This window comes from Panulirus ornatus, chromosome 1 (assembly GCF_036320965.1).
Source record: "Panulirus ornatus isolate Po-2019 chromosome 1, ASM3632096v1, whole genome shotgun sequence".
Taxonomy (NCBI): Eukaryota; Metazoa; Arthropoda; class Malacostraca; order Decapoda; family Palinuridae; genus Panulirus; species Panulirus ornatus.
This window is the reverse complement of record NC_092224.1, coordinates 12,909,894-12,925,163: the sequence shown is the minus strand read 5'-3', so window position 1 is coordinate 12,925,163 and position 15,270 is coordinate 12,909,894. Positions and strand designations below refer to the sequence as shown.

Below are 15,270 nucleotides of genomic sequence, written 5' to 3'. Positions count from 1 at the left end.
TGGCTCTTACATATGTGTTTACTTAGTCTATCAATAATTCATAAAGCAATGACTTACCATGGATTGACACAGAAAGCAGGAGGTGACTCAGATGACTGTGAATAACTTGAAAAGAGGACAGATAATCGCTGGTGATTGAAGGGATGAAGTGCATCAACCCGTCCATCAAATGTAAGCATCAGTCCACTCTGGCCACTCCAAAAGTTATTAATGTTCTGCTTACTATGGATGATGTTAGAAACAGCACTAGAATTGGATCCTGAAATCACACAGTAAAAAGAAAAATTATTATACTTTAATAATCACACAAATTCTTCTGAAATAACAGCAATTCAAACTAAAGCTCAATGTAATGCAAAATTGTAAAGATTGCCAATCTAAGAAGACTGCTATAGATCATGAAGCAAAACTCATACTCCTTAAATTCATGTAAAAAGCCTAATGTGAAGATTCTCTGGGTGTTAGTAGGTTAAATTTTGGTTTTACATACAAACTTCATAAAGATATTACCATCGAGTCAAGGATCAGGATCATATTTTCAATATCTTTCATTATCATTAAGGGCAACTTCAAACCGTGATTGTACAGTCATACCTATCAGTAAAACTTATTACTGATCCTGAAGAAAAACTCCTTATAATTTTTTTCTCTGTATCTTACAACTGCAATCTTTATGCCAGACATAAAATTACCTGAATCTCTCATGTAAAATTTTAACAGCATATGCATTCTTAATCTCACAAGAAAAAGTTATTCTTCACTTTGATACTGTTATCAGGATGTATGAGACAGGTATTTTACATTATAAAATATTACAAACATACAATAAAATGTATACAGTAATATGATCAGGATATTGTGGATACAAGGATCGACTGAGATTCAATCCTAAAACTTCTTAAAGTTGCAAACAAAAAAAGGAGAACACTGAACAGAAATAATGGTGACCTGTACTAAGAACACTAGGTCAAATTTATTTCATTTAATGAGAATTAAACCTGATGAGAGTAACTAATGAAAATACATCTCTGTTTATTTCGATGCTATGTTAAGAAAAGTTGTGTGGAAGGAATGCTGTTCCAAGTTGTTGTCATAAAGGGTGCAAGGCATGTGTAAAAGTAGGAAGAGAAGAGTGTGAGTAGTTCCAAATGAAGGTTGGTCTGGTGCAGGGTGTGTGATGTTACCATGGATGTTTAATTTGCTTAAGGATGGGGTAGCGAGGTAGGTAAATGCAAGAATCTTGTAGAACAGTGTAAGGATGCAGTCTATAGGAGATGGAGGGGCCTAGGAAGTGAGTCTGTTATTTGCTGATGATACTGTTTCAAGGGCTGGCCTTATCTAAACACAGTACTTGGCTTTCCATTGTATATTTGAGAAAGCAGTCAAGCTACACTCAAAGAATGTTTAACCAACTTCTGGAAGTCACACTCTCTGTCCTGGTTATCACTGGGCTCCCAGTTCTTGTCTAATGTCTCCTAAGAGTTTATAAAACAAAGCAGCATTGACATAATAAGTATACTCCTTTACATAGCATATTCAAATACCATAAAAGTAATTTCCAGTAAGACAAATAATAACATGCCCAAGTTACATAGAGCTTAAACAATACTATCTAAATATTGTTACATCTCCCTTTCTTTAGAACTTTTGCCCTACAAAATAACACAGTTTACCTCCTTTAGAACATGATACATATATAAAATAAAATAAATCCCAACTGATAAATCTGAGGGAAAACATCTTTTCCTAACTTAAGCTACCTAAGTTGGCTTTACAAAACATAGTCATCCAGGTATCTTGGCTTCTTCAACGTATGGCCCCATGTGTTTGCTGCACGCACCCTGGTTCCAATTGGCTGCATCCTACATCTCCTCCTCTGCACTACTCAGTTCACTCATATTGTCATCTTCACTGAAGGCAGCATTCTCATTTGTTCTTCTTAGATTTCTTCAGTTTCTTGTGTACTCTGTCTCATTCATATTCACTCTGTAAGATCTTGGTAACACCTTCCCTACAATTTTTTGTTCTTCCATACTGCCTTCCCTGGGACTGGCTTCACTCTGACATCATCAAGTCACCACAGCAGCTGCAAATCTTTACTTGATGGGTTGTGTTATTTGACTTGTTTCTTTTAAATTCCTTTCTTGTACCTCTAGAACTCCACTGCAAAGTTGTGGTTGTACTAACTGGTCAGTCTAGTTCTAGTGCATCTTCCCATGAAGTACTGTACAGCAGAAGAGTCAAATCCTTCTGTGGTGTGTTCCTCCCCTCAAACAAGGCCAACAGTACTTCCTTTCCATCTTCTTTGGCTTTGAGTAACACAGTACATTCCATCATCTTCGGCTTTGAGTAACAAGTGCTTTGAAATTTTCACAGAATTTTCCACTTTACCACTTGACTGATGATAATATGGGGAAAACATTACTTGTCTGAATGACCAGTTCCTAGCAAATATCCAAAAATCATTGGATGAGAACTGACCTCCTGAATCAGACATACATCTGGGATGCCATACCTATAAAAATGACTCGAGCACATACACAGCACTTGAAGCATGAAGGTTCTCAAATTAATCAATTTCAAAGAATGATCAGTAGTCAACAGCTATCAAATAATTTTTGTTACTAATGCTAAAAATATCAAGTCCTACTTTAGACTAGGGCCTAGATGGAAATTCATGGGACTTCAAGGTTTCTTTTGTTGGCTGAAGGCCAAATTTGTTATGGACCTTGCATGAAGGTACAAAGTTCTTAAGCTCTGCACACATATCTGGCCAATAATACAGGTCTCTACCTCTTATCATTGTAGAATCTATCCCAATAGGAGCAAAGTGAATCTGTTCAAGCATGTAAGATCTCAGACATGTGGGAAGAACTACACATGACCCTCTGAATATGACATCCTCACACATTGTAAGCTCATCGCTGTCCTTGAAAAAATTCCTAACATTTTCTGGAACTTCTTTACAGCGAGTTGGCCAATCATTCAAAATAATGTCTTTTAGTGTTTGCTGATCATGATCTAACTGCATCTTCCTTTTAATGTCTTTCAGCAGTTCACCTTCAATGTCAAAATTTTCAGTCACTTATGGAACTAATTTCATCTAGAATTACAGTTACACTTGATTCTTCAACCTCAGACACAGGTAAAGTGTCTCTACTCAAAACACAGGTAAAGTGTCTCTACTCAAAGTATCTGCAACGTACGTATCATTTCCTGGTTTATACTGAACACTCAAAAGAATACTGCTGCAACCTTAGTAACTTGCTTTGCAACCTTTTGAAACATTTCAAAAGAGGCTTTTTGAAAACATTTCATAAAGGCTTGTGATGTCTCAATTGTTACTAATCTGCCACCACCTTCTGTTTAAAGTGCAATACTGCAAACACAATGGGAAGCATTTCCTTTTCAATTTGGGCATACCCCTGTTCAGTGTCACATTGCAGTGCTACATCACTCTTTCCATCAAAGTATTTCAATGTTGGTGCATTCACTATTAGCCTCTTAATTTTCTCAAATGTCTCATTATGACATGCATCCCACTGCCCAACTATATTTTTCTTTTCAAGCTGTCTCAGAAGTGTGTTTACCTCTGACAAACCTGGTAGAAATCTGGATGGGTAATTGACAATTCCAAGGAACCTTCTGAATGATTTTACATCAGTTGGAGTTTTCAAATTTTGGATGGCTTCAATTTTCTCAGGGTCTACTTGAACACATCTTGTGTCAACAAGTGTCCTACGTATGTTATTTATGTAAAGTAAGATTTCATTTTGTCTTTTTAACTTTATGCCTTTTTCATAACATCCCTCTTGTGACTTTAGCAGCCAGTCATCATTATCCTTCTGAGCACTCTCTGTTGTCAAGCCTTCTCCCTACAAAAGGATATCATCAGCTATCACCTGAATACCCTTTAAGCTCTGTAATGCCTCATGCATAATTCTCTGGTACTCCTAATTTGCTGAGCTGATACCGAATGGTATTCTTATCGACCTGAATCTTCCATATCGAGTGTTGAAGGTAGTTAGAAAACTTGACTTTTCATCTAATTTCACTTGCCAAAATCCATTCTTTGCATCCAGTAAAGAAAATATCTTTGTCTTTCCAAGTACTGAAATTATTTCTTCTATAGTTGGCAAAGGGTAATGAGGTCTCTTGATTGCCTTGTTTAAATCTATTGGATCAAGACATATTCTCAATTCTTTGAGCTTGTTGACCAACACCATACCCAATCTCCTGTGCATGTGACTTTCTCTATTACTGGCTGCACTGCTGGGTCCAAATCAATCCTGGAAGGACTGTCTTAATCACCTAACCCTTAAAAAAGATCTGGGAAATCACAATATTTTCTCAATCAAAGCTAGCACTCATTTGTCACTTCCTTTATTTCACAATCTCCTCTCATGCTTCCTTTATTTCACAATCTCCTCTCATGTGTGGAATTGTCATTAACCAGAATCTTGATAAACTTTAGCTTCTGCCCATCAACAATACCCATGACTGAAGAGACATTTTCTTTGAAAACATAAAACCTAATCCTATGATGTACTCCACCTCTTTCACAATTAAGAACTGTTGTACCCATAGCATAGCAATTTTACAGCATCTTTTGATCAGGTAACTCCTACGGCACCACCAACTCGTGTTAGGTCCTTCATTATGATTACATTGGAAGTTACACCAGAATCAATCAGAAAATCTATAGGGTTTTTGTTTACCATCATTTTCACATATTGCTTTTTATATTTTGGTTCACTAATACTTCCTACCAGCTCCTTTTATACAATGACACTTTGAATTTCATCCTGGATATCTGATTGATAATCATCTACATTTTTGACCTTATTCTGAAGTTTATGTGATTTACCCTACTTGGCAAAATGACTGAGTTTACCACACTTGGCACAAATCTTTCCAAATGCTGGACACATCCTCACCTCGTGACCAAACCCACGAAATCTACAATCCTTTCCCTCTGTCTGGTGTGTCTGTTTGCTGTGTACCTGCTTGAAGTTTCTCTTGTCATTTCTTATACTCTTGTGCAGTGGTAGTTGGATAAAAGATCGTGAGATACAGGAATAAAAAGGCAATGCATGGTGGACAGAAGAGATCAGAAATGTTGAGAAAGAGAAAAAAAGACATAAGGTAGATTGCTCAATAGGAATGTAACAGTGGAAGTTCAGCACAGCAGGAGGCAAGAATACAAAATATGAAAGCAGAATGTTAAGAAGCTGATAGAGGAAAGCAAAAAAAGAGTAGATGAAGATTTTAGAAGAAAGTTAAGTAAAAAGTTTTGGGATAATAAATCATAATGGATGAAGGTGAAAGAGAAAAGAGATGGATGTAAGAGTGGAAATGTTGATGTGAGAAGTAAGGAAGGGAAATTGCTGAATCAAGAGGAGCAAGTGAAAGGAAGATGGAAAGAGTATTTTGAAGTACTGATGAATGTTGGAGAAGGGGAGGCAGCAATTGTTACATGCATGGGTATGGAGGAGGAAAGGAAGATACAAGTGCAGGGGCCTATAACAAAGAGATTGGTAAGAAAAGCAATAATGAAGCTGAAGGTAGGAAGGCACCCAGAGTGGATGAGATCATGGCTGAAGCTGAAGGATGGAGGAGAAAGTGAGATAGAGTGCATGCATCTTATATGTAACTTAGCATGGAAACAGAAGGTTGTGCCTAAGGACTGGGTGAAAGGTATAATTGATTCTTTATTCAAAGGAAAGGGTGCAAAGGATGTATGGAGCAATTATAGGGGAATAAGTCTGTTAATTATACCAGGAAAAGTGTATGCAAGAATATCAATTTACAGAGTGTTGGAAGTTACTGAATTCAGAATAAGTGAAGAACAAGGGGGTTTTTGGGAAAGGTTGGGGATGTGTGGATCAGATTTTTGTTGTAAAGATTATCATGGAAAAGTATTTAGTGAAAGCTAAAAAGTTGTAAGTAGCTTTTATGATCTGGATAAAGCGTATGACAGGGTCAAGTCAAATGCTTTGTGGGATGTGTTGACATATGGTATAGGGCGACCATTGCTGGATGGTTTAAAAGCCTTCTACAGAGAAGCAAATGCGGGTGTAAGAGTGGATGGAGAGCTGAGCAAAAGTTTTGGATACATGTAGGTGAGACACAGAATAAAATTAGAGAAATGATAGCAAAACTAGGGAAAAAGGGCATAGAGATGGAATGTAGTGATGAGATATGGTGGCTAGTGGCAAGCCTGTTCGCAGATGATACTGTGTTGCTTGTGAAGAGTGAAGAGGAGTCCGCAAATGGTTTTCTGTGAATTTTATGATGTGTGAAAGTGGAGGGGATTGAAAGTAAATGCAAGTAAAGGTAAAGGAATGGAGTTTGACAGGAAACAGAGTGAAAGTATAGATCTTGTAAAACCATATATAAAGAAAAAAGTGTACTAAATTGTGCTATGGATATAGAAGGAAAAAGTCTGGAAGTGAGGGAATTTAAGTATCTGGGAAATGTCTTGGGTATGTGTGGTGATATGGAAGGAGAGATAAGGGAGAGAGCAGTACAGGGTAGAATAGTCATTGGGTCCCTTAATAGAACAATGAAGGGTGGAGGTGTAGGTATGGAAGTGAAGAGAAGATTAAGGGACAGCACTGTCCTCCTAACTCTGACCTAAGCAGTCGAAACATGGACGTGGAATGAGGAACAGAGTTTAAGAAGGCAGGCTGTGGAAATGAGCTATTTTAGAAAAGCATGTGGTGTGACTAGATGGAATGAAGTAAGAAATGAAAGCTTGTATGAGAGATGTGGTATGGCAAGGTATGCAAAGGGAATTTATTGTGGAATGGTAGAATGGGTGAAACGTAATGATTTGAGGAGGTTGAGGCAAGTGGAGAGAATGCAAGATTGGGAGTTTACAAGAAGAGCACATGATAGTACAATTAAAGGAGTTGGTTTGATTGGAAGATCACCTGTGACATGGACAAACAGTGTGGAGGAATACTGGGGAAAAACAGAGGAAGAATGTGTGGAATGGTGTATGCGAGGGAGGAATGTAAGGACAAGGATAAGTGAAGACTCTTTTGCTACCCCTTGATGGGAGTTCCCGGAGGGAGCGGATGTCAGAGATATAGATAGATAGAAAGATAGATTTCACTGTCAGGTGCTGTGGTCATCTGCTTCTTCTGGTTTACTCTCATTTCATAATTTTTCACAAAAATTCAGTGTTCTTATCATCCATTTGTGCATGATCCAATAATTTTTCTCTTGCCTTGTCATCACATAGAGTAAGGATGAACTGATCCCATATAACTTCTTCAGCATCATGATATTTGCAGGATTTTGCCAGGATCCTTAGCTCTCTGATGAACTTGTCACACAACTCACTGCAGTTTCCTTTCTTGTTCAAAAATGTTTTTTTTTTATAAATACTTTGTCGCTGTCTCCTGCGTTAGCAAGGTAGTGCAAGGAAATAGACAAAAGAATGGCCCAACCCACCCACATACACATGCATATACATACATGTCCACACACGCACATATACATACCTATACATTCTAATGTATACATATATCTACATACATGCCCAGACATATACATATATACACATGTACATAATTCATACTTGCTGCCTTTATTCATTCCCGTCGCCACCCCACCACACATGAAATAGCATCACCCCTCCCCCCACAAGGAAGCGCCAGGAAAGGACAAAAGGCCACATTCGTTCACACTCAGTCTCTAGTGGTCGTATGTAATGCACCAAAACCTCAGCTCCCTTTCCACATCCAGGCTCCACAAAACTTTCCATGGTTTACTCCCGATGCTTCACATATCCTGGTTCAATCCACTGACAGCACATCCACCCCGGTATCCTACACTTAAAATTCACTCTTATTCCTTGAGTGCCTTTCACCCTCCTGTATGTTTAGGCTCAAAATCATTTTCACTCCGTCCTTCCACCTCCAATTTGGTCTCCCACTTCTCCTTGTTCCCTCCACCTCTGACACATATATCCTTTTTTATCAATCTGACTCATATATCCTCTTTGTCAATCTTTCCTCACTCATTCTCTCCATGTGACCAAACCATTTCAATACATCCTCTTCTGCTTTCTCAACCACACTCTTTTTATAACCACACATCTCTCTCACCCTTTCATTACTTACTCAATCAAACCACCTCACACCACATACTGTCCTCAAACATCTCATTTCCAACACATCCACCCTCCTCCACACAACCCTATCTATTGCCCATGCCTCACAACCTTATAACATTGTTGGAACCACTATTCCTTCAAACATACCCAAATGTATCTTTCAATTATGATGTTGGTCCTTGGCATGTAATCCTCCTCAACTTTCTCAAGCACTCTGTCAATATTGTGCTATTCTTCAGGATTCCTTCAACTGAATGAGTTATACTTCTCCACTACGGTTTCCCCAATTACATGTGAGAATGCAGCTACTCTCCTTCTGTCTTTCTCTTTTTCAAGGTCCACTACTATTTCATTTTCTTCCAAGACTCCTTGAATCTTTTCCAGTTGGCTGCAATATCACTACCAGTACTCAAAACTAGCGGCGGTGGGGGCTGCAAATTTGGAGCCGTGTTGCCTCTCAACATAACTATAAGCCAGACACGGCTTTCAGAACATCCAGTACTGTACCTTTGATCAGCGGCTTGTGACCTGTAGACTCCAGTCACACCTTGGCTGGCTCTAGATCCCAGACTCTTGTTTTTTCTGGGATGCCAATCCTGACACCATGTTTCAAGGGTTGGCCTCAGTAAAACAGAGAAATGGGCTTTCCATTGTATATCTGAGAAAACAATGGAGCTCTACTCAAAGAATATCAAACCAACTTCTGGGAGTCACATTCTCTCTCTGTTGACTTTGGGCTACCAGTTTTCTCTCTCCTCAGTGTTCTTGTCTAATGTCTCCAGAGAGTTTACAAAACAAAATAGGATCTACATTATAAGTACACTCCTTTAGCTAACATATTCAAATACCATAAAAGTAATTTCCAGTAACACAAATAATAGCATGCCCAATTTACATAAAGCTTAAACAATATTCTCTAAATACTGTTTCAGATACTGCACTGGTAATAGATTCAAGTGAGAAACTGCAGAAGTTGGTGACTGCGTTTGGAGAAGCATGTGAATGGAGGAAGCCGAGAGTAAATGTGGATAAAAGCAAAGTTATTGGGTAGAGGAACAGATTAATTGGGGTGTGAGTTTGAATGGAGAAAATTACGAGGAAGAGAAGTAATTTTGATACCTAAGAATGGACATGGCAGCGATGGATCTATGTATGGATGGGGAAGTGAGTCACAGGATGGGTAAGGAGGTGATGATTCTGGGAGTATTGAGAAATGCGTGGAAAGAGATGTGATTATCTGGGTGGACAAAAATGGGTATATTTGAAGGATTAGTTGTTGTCCCAATAATGCTGTATGGATGTCAGGTAAGGGCTATAGATAAGGATGTGAGGAGGTGGTTTAGAAGTGTCAGAAATGAAATTTTGAGGACAATTTGAGGTGTGAGGTGGTTTGATCAAGTAAGTAATCAAAGGGTAAGAGAGAGGTGTGGTAATATAAAGAGTGTGGTTGAGAAAGCACAAGGGGTTGTGCTGAAATGGTTTGGACACATGAGCAAAATGAGTGAACAGAGGTTGATAATGAGGATATATGTGCCAGAAGTGGAGGAGAACAGGAGATAAGGCAACTTAAATTGAAGATGGAAGGATGGAGTGAAAAACATTTTGAGTGATAAGGGCCTGAACATACTAGAGGGTGAAAGACATACACAGGGTTGAGTGAAGTGGAATGATGTGGTACATGGGCTGACATGCTGTCAATGGACTGAACAAGGGGGTGTGTGGATGCCAGGGCATACCAAGGAAAGGTATGGGGGTCCGGTTGTTGATGGGAGCTATAGTTCTGGTGCACTGCACATGACAACTAGAGAATGGATAGCAGCAAATGTGACATTCCCTCATCTGTTCCTGGCACAAACACAGGAAACAGAGATCAAGTATGAAAAAAAATAATATCTGGAATAGGTTCCACTTCAAAGAAGTACACAGAATTACTTCCAGCAACAGTGATCACTTAAATAACTGCCAACCCTGCCATTAAAAGTATATAAGTACTTTTTCTTATTCTTCAGTTTGCTCTTCATTTTGCACAACACCTGTTCCTTTTCAAATCATGTAAACATACTTCCAATCACCTTAATCACAGAAAGTTTGCTACATAGCTACATCATTCTGGCAGTATGCTTGACTTCTCAAATTACTACCTTCATATCGTTGATTTCCACAAATTTCTTATATTCTCATCTCCAATCTTATTTATTATTCATTTATTATACTTTGTCGCTGTCTTCCACGTCAGCAAGGGAGCGAAAGGAAACAGATGAAAGAATGGCCCAACCCACCCATATACACATGTATACATATACACATCCACACATGCACATATACATACCTATACACTTCAACATATACATATATATACATAGACATACACATACATACACATGTACATAATTCATACTTGCTGCCTTCATTCATTCCCGTCGCCACCCCTCCACACATGAAGTGACAACCACCCTCCCCCAGCATGCCACATTCGTTCACACTCAGTCTCTAGCTGTCATGTATAATGCACCAAAACCACAGCTCCCTTTCCACATCCAGGCCCCACAAAACTTTCCAATGGTTTACCCCAGACGCTTCACATGCCCTGGTTCAATCCACTGACAGCACATCGACCCTGGTATACCACATTGTTCCAATTTACTCTATTCCTCGCATGCTTTTCACTCTCCTGCATGTTCATGCTCCGATAGCTCAAAATCTTTTTCACTCCATCTTTCCACCTCCAATTTGGTCTCCCACTTCTCCTCATTCCCTCCACTCTTAAAACTTCATATTTTTTTCTAATTGCCTCTATCTAGTGGTAATCAGTTTCAGAGAGAAACAAACTGCTTTTGTTTTTCTTTCAATTTCTATTTTCATTCCTTCTTACAATCAGCACCCTTAACCTAGTTTAGTGCAAATACATTTGAGCTAACCCCATAATGATCATGTCAAGGGTCAGTGGCACTAAGGAGGTAGTGAAGTTGGCCTTTGGACAGACCCTTAGTGTAATAAAGATGCATTTACTGAGGGTGAAGATGCTTCTGTAAAGGTTAAGTGGTGTACTAAAAGTGTGTTTGTCTAAGGTGAAAAGAATTTAGGTTAATCAAGGAGGCATTGAGAGTGTGTCTGATGGTGTCTTCATAGCAAACGTGTTGGTGAATGATACTGTAGAGGTTGGCACTATGTTCACTCATAAATCATAGCATTTCTAGCATTTCATTTGGTGAATGATACTGCAAAAGTTGACATTGAATTCATTCATACATAATGGCATTTCTAGTATTACATTTGCATTTGCTACATGAGGCTACATCTTTCCTTTATGGCATAGTAAATTTATTTTCAAGTTCTATGTACTGAAAGTTAGTATTGTCTCAAAAGTTGTTTCTTTCTTTGCCATTTACTATAAAACTTAGTTTTGATCATATATGTTCCGATCACTGTGTCTTGTCCATGAAAGTATCACTAAGTAGAAATAATGACTGACTCACAATCTTGAAGACCACCTATAAATAAAATCAGCTCTCCATCATTCTATGGAGTAGCTCATGGGTTATAGAGTAGTGATATCTGCACTCAAGGAAACTCTCCTTCACAGGAAGAGAAGACCCACCCTACTGTGGCACTTTAAAAAGTCTGGAGGAACTCATCAAAGAGGGGAATAAAGAAAGCCTACTTTAGTCTATATTCTTAGATTATCAAAAACAAAGAAACACACCATCAGGAGAAAACACAATACTGAACCTCTTGGCTACACTGGCTTGACCTCAGATTATTTTAGGACATTCCTCCCCATCTCCAACTAAAAAGGGAGAAATACATACCTCTAGCTGTAGAACTCTGCACAAAAAAATCATAACTAAAGAGAATGTACCAGGATGAAAATGGATATATCTAAAAAAAATCAGCTTGGAGCATGGGAAAAGTCTCTGACCTGGCACCAGATTTGGAGAAGAATAAGAATCACTCAGTATCTCTCAAAAAATCTGCTTCACTTCAAACTACCCCTCACCTATCTTTTCTTCCACCCTCTCAAGAGCAAAAATAACAAAAGCTGCAAACCACACATAATAGTAAACGTTGAACAAGCGCTGGCTACCTAGCAATCAGAAACACCCAACATCATAGTGAAAGAAAAAGATCCTTCCAATACAGACCTACTTGGCACCCTCCCATCAACTGTCAAGCAGAAATGAAAAGTTTACCCCTACCTTACACTTCAGTGACCTCTACTTGCAGATCCTACCAACACAAACAAATACAACACTGACAAAACACATACACACTAAAATAGCCAAACAAGCACAATGCAACCAATCTTCCAACTCAGTTTTATACTCCAACACACAAGACATATAACCATCAGAGACTACATCCCAGAAAAACTCAGTTCAGACTCTCCCTGATGCTTTGGAAGTCATCCATCACTACAATGCAAAAAACACTGCTTCAACATATCTCATGACCCTTCATGCTTGCAATGTAATCATCAAAAGAAAATATCAAGCACTTACGACTGAACAGTCCAAAACTCTTTGCAAATAGATGCACACACATCACTTTATGACATATGGTCAACTAGTGGACATGGCCACCTTCCTGAGCACTGCAGGAGCATCATAAGGACAGAAGGGATTCATGGGGTGGGAGGTGTATATACTTATTTCTTTTTTTTTTTTTTTTTTTTCGCTGTCTCCCGCATTTGCGAGGTAGCGCAAGGAAACAGACGAAAGAAATGGCCCAACCCACCCCCATACACATGTATATACATACGTCCACACACGCAAATATACAGCTTTCCATGGTTTACCCCAGACGCTTCACATACCCTGATTCAATCCACTGACAGCACGTCAACCCCGGTATACCACATCGCTCCAATTCACTCTATTCCTTGCCCTCCTTTCACCCTCCTGCATGTTCAGGCCCCGATCACACAAAATCTTTTTCACTCCATCTTTCCACCTCCAATTTGGTCTCCCTCTTCTCCTCGTTCCCTCCACCTCCGACACATATATCCTCTTGGTCAATCTTTCCTCACTCATTCTCTCCATGTGCCCAAACCATTTCAAAACACCCTCTTCTGCTCTCTCAACCATGCTCTTTTTATTTCCACACATCTCTCTTACCCTTACGTTACTTACTCGATCAAACCACCTCACACCACACATTGTCCTCAAACATCTCATTTCCAGCACATCCATCCTCCTGCACACAACTCTATCCATAGCCCACGCCTCGCAACCATACAACATTGTTGGAACCACTATTCCTTCAAACATACCCATTTTTGCTTTCCGAGATAATGTTCTCGACTTCCACACATTCTTCAAGGCTCCCAGAATTTTCGCCCCCTCCCCATCCTATGATCCACTTCCGCTTCCATGGTTCCATCCGCTGCCAGATCCACTCCCAGATATCTAAAACACTTTACTTCCTCCAGTTTTTCTCCATTCAAACTCACCTCCCAATTGACTTGACCCTCAACCCTACTGTACCTAATAACCTTGCTCTTATTCACATTTACTCTTAACTTTCTTCTTCCACACACTTTACCAAACTCAGTCACCAGCTTCTGCAGTTTCTCACATGAATCAGCCACCAGCGCTGTATCATCAGCGAACAACAACTGACTCACTTCCCAAGCTCTCTCATCCCCAACAGACTTCATACTTGCCCCTCTTTCCAAAACTCTTGCATTCACCTCCCTAACAACCCCATCCATAAACAAATTAAACAACCATGGAGACATCACACACCCCTGCCGCAAACCTACATTCACTGAGAACCAATCACTTTCCTCTCTTCCTACACGTACACATGCCTTACATCCTCGATAAAAACTTTTCACTGCTTCTAACAACTTGCCTCCCACACCATATATTCTTAATACCTTCCACAGAGCATCTCTATCAACTCTATCATATGCCTTCTCCAGATCCATAAATGCTACATACAAATCCATTTGCTTTTCTAAGTATTTCTCACATACATTCTTCAAAGCAAACACCTGATCCACACATCCTCTACCACTTCTGAAACCACACTGCTCTTTCTATATTTCTTTATTATAGTTGATCGCAGTTTCCCGCATCAGATAGGTAGCGCCAGGAAGCAGACGAAGAATGACTCATTCACTCATATACACACATGCCAATAAACATACATATACATAACATATACACATATACATACACATACACAGACACATACATATAAACACATACATATTCATACTCACTTGCCTTCATCCATTCCCAGCACCACCCCACCCCACAGGAAACAACATTGCTACCCCCTGCATCAGTGAGGCAGCAAAAGGAAAATAGACAAAAAAGGCCACATTCATTCACACACTGTCATGTGCAATGCACCGAAACCACTACCCCCTATCCACATCCAGGCCCCACAGACCTTTCTGTGGTTTTCCCCAGACATTTCACATGTTCTGGTTCAGTCCCCTGACAGCACGTCGACCCCGGTATACCACATCATTCCAATTCACTCTATTCCTTGCACACATCTCACCCTCCTATATATATTCAGGCCCTGATCACTCAAAATCATTTTCACACCATCCTTCCTCCTCCAATTTGGTCTCCCGGTTCTCTTTGCTCTCTCCACCTCAGACAAATATATCCTCTTTGTCAACCTATCATTCATTCTCTCCATGTGTCCAAACCATTCCAACACACCCTCTTCTGCTCTCTCAACCACACTTTTTATTACCAAACATCTCTCTTACCCTTTCATTATATACTCGATCAAACCACCTCAAACCACATGTTGTTCTTAAACACTTCATTTCCAACACATCCACCCTCCTCCATACAACCCTATCTATAGCCCATGCTTTGCAACCTATAACATGGTAGGAATTATTATTCCCTCAAACATACCCAATTTTGCTCTCTGCAATAACATTCTCTCCCTCCACACATTCTTCATTGTTCCCAGAACCTTTGCCCCCTCAACCACCCTGTGACTCACTTCCACTTCCATGGTTCCATCAGCTGCTAAGTCCACTCCCAGATATCTAAAACACTCCACTTCCTCCAATTTTCCTCTATTCAAACTTATGTCTCATTTAACTTGTCCCTCAACCCTACTGAACCTAACGACCTTGCTCTCATTCACATATACTCTAAACTTTCTCCTTT

At 39.5% G+C, this 15,270-nt stretch overlaps 1 protein-coding gene across 4 annotated transcripts in view; it reads right to left on the bottom strand.

Moving 5' to 3' along the window:
- fab1 (fab1 kinase) overlaps positions 1-15,270 on the bottom strand; it is a 1,098,541-nt gene that overhangs the window by 378,561 nt on the left and 704,710 nt on the right. For all 4 annotated transcript variants that reach the window (XM_071675364.1, XM_071675510.1, XM_071675419.1 and 1 more), the window contains exon 16: positions 58-259. In XM_071675364.1, the coding sequence (XP_071531465.1) occupies positions 58-259 (202 nt within the window). The remainder of the gene's footprint in view (positions 1-57; positions 260-15,270) is intronic.